Genomic DNA, 6,000 nt, shown 5'->3' on the forward strand with positions numbered 1-6,000 from the left:
GATTTCCAGGCCCTTCTGAATTTATAGTAGAGGCAATTATTTTTTTGAGAATATTGTTAATACTACAAATTACAAACTGGCTGTGGGAGATTTCACTATGTGAACCAGAAATTTGATTTATAACAGCAAGAACTTTCTGTCTAGTAACTAAATATGGGACAAGTTTGTAATAGGATTTGATACCCATTGCAGGTAGCTTTTTTGTTTGGGGTTTTATTTTTAGGCATAGGGTTTTTCATTCTTCTGTGCTTGACATAAAAGTAGGAAAATGGTTCAGAGAAGCTTGTGCCCTCTGTTCTGGGGTGCTCTTTTATCAGGGCACTTGCAGGTTCCTCTTGTGGGATTTGCTCAAAGCACTTGCTTAAATTCCCCCAATTCAACATTTTAAAATAAGTACCTGAATTAGTGAAATAAGTTTTATTGTGTGCTTGCAGAAAACATTATTACCAGTTTATTTGCCTAATGATATGATAAGTTTTCTTGGACACTGTACATGAGAATGAATTGGTGATTAATCCTAAACAGATGATGAGGATGAGAACACAACTGCTGTGCATTTTCCCTGGCAGTGCTTCTGTCTGGCTGTCATTCAGCACAAGAGATGCAGTTTTTCCTTCTTTCCTGAGGAACATTTAGAGCTGATAAATGTTAGGCAGACAGTGGAAGCTGTCAGTGCATGAGATGAAAGATGCTGAATGGATCTGTGGTGCCAAATAAACTGTTCCTGCTTCCCTTTAACCAGACAGAGGAGTTCCTTTCCTTCTGAGCAGCAGCTCAGTCATCCCAGTGCCCCCAGCCATGGACAGTGGATGGTGGTGAGACCCTTTCCATTCCCCCAGCCCTGCTCTGCATCCCTTCCCTGCTGTCCAGGGAGGAGAGGGGGAAAAATGACCATTCCCTCACTTGATCCAGTGATGGTTGAGACAGTCTAACACCTTTCACCTTGAAGTTCTCATCACCCAAGTTCACAAGGAAATTTGGCAGGGAATTAAACTAGAAGATCCAGAAGGATGCTGCAAAGAAAGCAGAAAGGGAAATAATGAAGGATGAGAGCATGAAGGGGCTTAGAGACCAGTGGTAAAACAGGCCAGCTGCAAATGTGAGTGATTGCCAAAGCTGACATTGATGTGGATGGCCAGTTTCATGTGTAATCAGAATAACTGGGATTGGAAAGAACCCCTGGACATCATCTACTCCCTTCCCATCATCTACTTGCCCCTTGTTCAAAAATCAAGCACAGGAGACACAGGGGTAGAAAAATCATGTCTGAGACCTCCCTGGGAAACATCTGAGTGCTGCACTCATTTGTGCCAGTGATGTGGCCCTGGTGGGACAGAGTGTGTGCCAGTGATGTGACCCTGGGAACCTGGTAGGACTCAGGAGTTTGATGTAATTTAGAAGTTGGCCTTGATTTGAGCAAGGGAAGTGGACCAGGTAACTTCCCAAGGGCTCTTCTAACCTGTTAGGCAATGAATGTGTGATATTAGAGATATAATCATCATGTAATATTTTTTCTTATAAGCATTGTGGTCTGTTAATTTCATTATGGTTCTCAAAATCATGCCATGTATGCCTTACATCTTGTTATAATTTAAGCTGGTGTGCCCTACTGATCTTCCTCTTACCAGAGTAAGAACAAGATAAAATATATTTTTTATAATACTTTTAAATCTGAGCATGTGTTAACTGTGAAGTATTATAATGATGCTTGCTAATTTGTTTTCACAGAAACCTTGTTAGGATAGGTCAGTACTACTTTCATTTCTTTAAACAAGGAAAAAAGTGACAGAGAAAGTGGTTTTGTTGAGGTCACATTTCAGGGGTCCAGATGTCACTGAAAATGTTTCCTTTGCATTTCCCTCCAATCTCTATTGCCTCTCAGGACAGAAGTTAGCAGATTGAAGGCTTGTTTGTGGAAGTGCAGCTGAAGATTCAGCAGGGATAACATTTCCTGAGAGCAAGCCTTTTGGGAATAGTGACTTTTGCTGTTATACAGCCCTGAGTACATCTAAAAGGAATTCACTGCTAGGGGGTGGTTCTGAATTAAACCTGGGAAAGCAAAAGTAGGGAAAAGCAAGGGATTGCATTTAATACATTTATTCCTTCAGTGTTTTTGTTTGAGTAATTAAATGCTACATAATTGCTGCATAGTGCAATGTCTGTTGCTATTGCTGCTTGTCAGATTTTATTCCTTAAAATGACAGTGTTGTTTCATCTAAATTGAGGTCACATAAAATTTATAGCAGTGAATCTTGTGACTGGCACTTGCATCTCTTCTTAAATAATGATTCCTGTGGGTAGGTGGAGAAATGGTTTCTCAAAAAGTCAGGATAAGAACTGGTTACCTCTAATACAATTAAGATCTTGCTTCCTGTAAGAAGTTGTTAGGAGTTCCCTGACCTTGGTCACTGCCAGTGACCATCATCTGGGTAAGGATATTGCCATATATCCCTTAAAGGTTTTGTCAGATGGGATGGGAATTAACATTCTCTACCCTCTTTTTAAACATTTATACTGATAAAAATAATGTATCATGGAAAGAGTGTGCTTTTGCTTCAAAATCTTTGTAAAGGAAGTAAGTTTAAAAGAAATTCTTCCCAAGTGGGGAAAAAGCATCTTTGAAAACTGATGCCTTGTTCAGTTACCCAGAGACCCCAGCTGATGCATATGGGAGCAGATTGATGCCATATATATGAGGACATATTTATTAAAGAAAGAACTTAAAAGACATTCGGTATAGCAAAAAAAAAAAGAATCAATTTAACTGGTTTAAACAACACACTGAACCTTGTTCTGAATTACTGCTACTTCTAGTCAGAGATCAAACAAAGCAGCTTGAAAGCTTTGGGTGGGCAGGTGAGGGACCAATAATAATGTACTTAAATGAAGTTGAAATATAGTTTAAAAGGGAAAAAATCATGACACAAGGATTTTGTATGGAATCCTTGAAGGCAGCACTGTTCATTGGAGCACTGATAGGGCTGGAGCATGTTGCCTTCATTCAGCCTTTAATATGAGCTGTGCATGCACATGGATCTCTTCTTTGCATGAGTTTAACTTCAGCCAGTACTGAGGTGCAGCAGAAGGGGATGAAATTGGTATGGAAGACTCTGAACTGCACTCTGAGGATTAAGATGTGAGCTGCAACTGAACATGAAAGAGACTCAGGGATAAACCCAGCCCCATAAAGCCAGTCTGGTTTTGTCCAAATTCCCCATGTGTGCTGCTTAGGGGGATGAAAGCAAAAGAGCTTCTGGATCTTTGGGATCCCTTTTAGAAGAGAAACCCAGTAATGTGCCTGGTGCCTGTTTTGAAGGAATGGGGTAAGGGTTGGAATAGTTCATGTTGTTGTTTTACAGACTTCAGGTAGGCATCAACTTTTAAACAAACTAATGTGAGCAGTGGGGGGAAGCCTCAGTAGGACAAGTTGGGGTGAGGGAGCCTGCAGGTGAGAAATCTTGGCTTCCTTGAGAGAACTGGAGCAGTCCCACAGAGCTGTGTCAGTTTGGAGTGACCTGCTGACATCAAACTTGTGCATTCTCAGAGCAGCCAGTAACCTGGGAGTGCAGGGGGCTCCATTCTGGTGTCCCACCAAGGGGATGGCAGTGTGCCTCTGCTCTCAGCATCACTCCCTGCATCTCCATTTCTCCTGAGGCCTGCAGTGTCCCCAGGCAGGACAGTGATGGGCAGGAGCAGGCACAGCAGTGAGCACTAGAATCTGTAAAACAGCTGCCAAGGCAATGCTCGGATGGAGTGGCTCTTTCTAAGGAAAGTGAATTTGTACATGGCTGATATGTGACTCTGTGAGCTGCCTGAGCATTAAGTGGTCAGGCCAGGCACAGAAAGCACTAGCACACACTTGGTGCAATGCTGAGAAGCTGCCACAGCTGCTTGTAAACCTGCTGAGGTTTTGTCACTGAATGCTTTTTGCCACCTCTGTGATGCTTCCTCCTTCTTTATTCTAAAATCAGAACCAGGACTAGAAGGGGAGCAGGGAGGAAATCAGAACACTTTGCTGACAGCCACTAGAGTTGGGCTGTTTTGTTTTTAATTGAGGAAACTAAGAACTGGCTTCTGTGTTCTTGGCTTCCTCCTGCCTTTTATAAACTACCATTGGTGGGATTCCATCTGCAGCTTTGTTGTACAAAGGGTTGATGTGTGTTTTGAGGAAGGGCTGTCAGGGTGCGGTGCAGTCTGTGATCACCTGCGGGTTCTGGGATCTCTGCTGCAGGACAGCTGAGCTGTGCAGGCACAGCAGGGAGTGCTGCTCATTCACACCTCCTCCCTTTGTCTTTGCAGGCCGGGTGTCGTTCTTCACCTCGGGCTCAGAGAACCTGCACCGTGTGGAGAGGGTTCGGTGGGGCACTCGCTTCGCCATCACCATCTCCTTCAGCTGCGACCCCGCGCGCGGCATCGGGGACCCGCGGCTGGCCTGAGCCTGGCACACACCGGGGAGGGGAGAGGGAGGCAGCATCCACTGAAACCTCCCCTGCAGCCAGAGCCCAGCTCTGGCAGCACACCCTCACACACTGCTTGCACATCTCCTTTGCATAAACATTGCAAATGGGGGCTTAAGGACCACCTTCAGCGTCATGCATCCTGGAGGTGGTTTGTCTTCATGTGCCAAAGAGGCTGCAAAGAAGAGAGAATGGGCTTCACAAAGAAGAGAAAATGAATTCTTCATTTTTTAAATGTTTTTAAAAAATTCTTCAGTTCGAAAGATGCAGTCTTTTGGGCCATGCCAGGCTGCTGTTCCCTGTTCAGTTCTTTAGTCCCTTCAGGTACTAATGGGGTGTAGAAAGTCTGACCTGAGTTATTTAGGCCAGGTCAGTGTTATTCTCCTAAACACACCTGCTGAGTGTGGGACCTGTGGGGAATACACCTGGCTTTGGCTACTGGGACTTGAACTTTTTTTAAAATTTAATTACTACTGATTCAATCTTCAGGAAGTCTCTCAATAGCTTTTTTTGGACTTCTCTTTTCCAGTTTACTACGAGACTTTATCTGTTAATGAGGACCACTGGTGTTCCCTGAATGTTAAATTGCAGGGACTTCAAGAGGAGCTGTGTGCACTGTAACAGCCACATTGCCAAATTCTTTGGGTTTTTGCAGTCAAAGATTTCTGTGGGTCAGGAGGTTGATAAATAAATGGTAGGAAAACCTGTTTTTTTTTTTTTTAATCAAATTCTGAAGTAGCCATGTTGATCTGATTTATTACCTGGATGTATAATTTCTGTGAAACTGAAAATCTGGGAACGTGCTTTGATTTTTTTTTTTTTTTTTTTTTATGCGTACAGTTTGGACTTTATAACATACCCTTTTATGGAAATAATAAGTACTGTGGAGAATGACACTGAAGATCAATATAAAGGGGAATTATAAGAGGACACTCAGATATCTGAGGGCTCTCACTGGGCATGCCAAGATTAGTCTTCTGTAATTTCATTTCTTTGTTCTGAAACCTGAAAAAGTCTTTCTTGTCTCTACTAACAAGGGAGAATTGTTAAAATGGCTGGGTGCAAGGAAATAATAAAGTCACTTGGGTTCCATATTGAAGTACTTGTCTTAAAGCCTGTTTATTCCAAGGAATTTACATTATTCCATGTTTTAAGTCCATGTGAAGGCAGACCAAGATCACCAGCAGCTTTACTGGATTGAACTTGATTCCTGCCATTACCCTGAGATTTAAATGTAGGGCTTTTCCCCCAAAATACCTGATAGGAATGTGAGCATGAATGGACCTGTGTTTACTGGTTGCTCCTGCCATGCCAGCTGTGAGTGGCACTTCTGGAGCTGCCCTCTGCCAGATCCTGCTCAACAATCCTCTCAGGCCATGGGGGGATCTCAGCTCATCTCCTCCTGGATATTCATCTTTTGAGGATCCTGTGTCTGGTAATAACTGCTACCCATGGTGCATCTCCTCCTGGATGTTCAGAAATGAAATCCAGCTGGTATTTGTCTTTTGGAGTCTTTAATCCTCAGTAATCTGGTCAATGTGGT

At 43.0% G+C, this 6,000-nt stretch overlaps 1 protein-coding gene across 1 annotated transcript in view; it reads left to right on the forward strand.

The window, feature by feature from the left end:
* Positions 1 to 5,556, forward strand: part of OGFOD3 (2-oxoglutarate and iron dependent oxygenase domain containing 3) — a 32,605-nt gene extending 27,049 nt beyond the window's left edge. Inside the window, exon 9 of the mRNA XM_079323530.1 lies at positions 4,300 to 5,556. Within this exon, the coding sequence (XP_079179656.1) occupies positions 4,300 to 4,436 (137 nt within the window). The 3' untranslated portion in view covers positions 4,437 to 5,556. The remainder of the gene's footprint in view (positions 1 to 4,299) is intronic.
* Positions 5,557 to 6,000: the final 444 nt, after the last annotated feature.

Source organism: Erithacus rubecula (genome assembly GCF_903797595.1).
Source record: "Erithacus rubecula genome assembly, chromosome: 20".
Taxonomy (NCBI): domain Eukaryota; kingdom Metazoa; phylum Chordata; class Aves; order Passeriformes; family Muscicapidae; genus Erithacus; species Erithacus rubecula.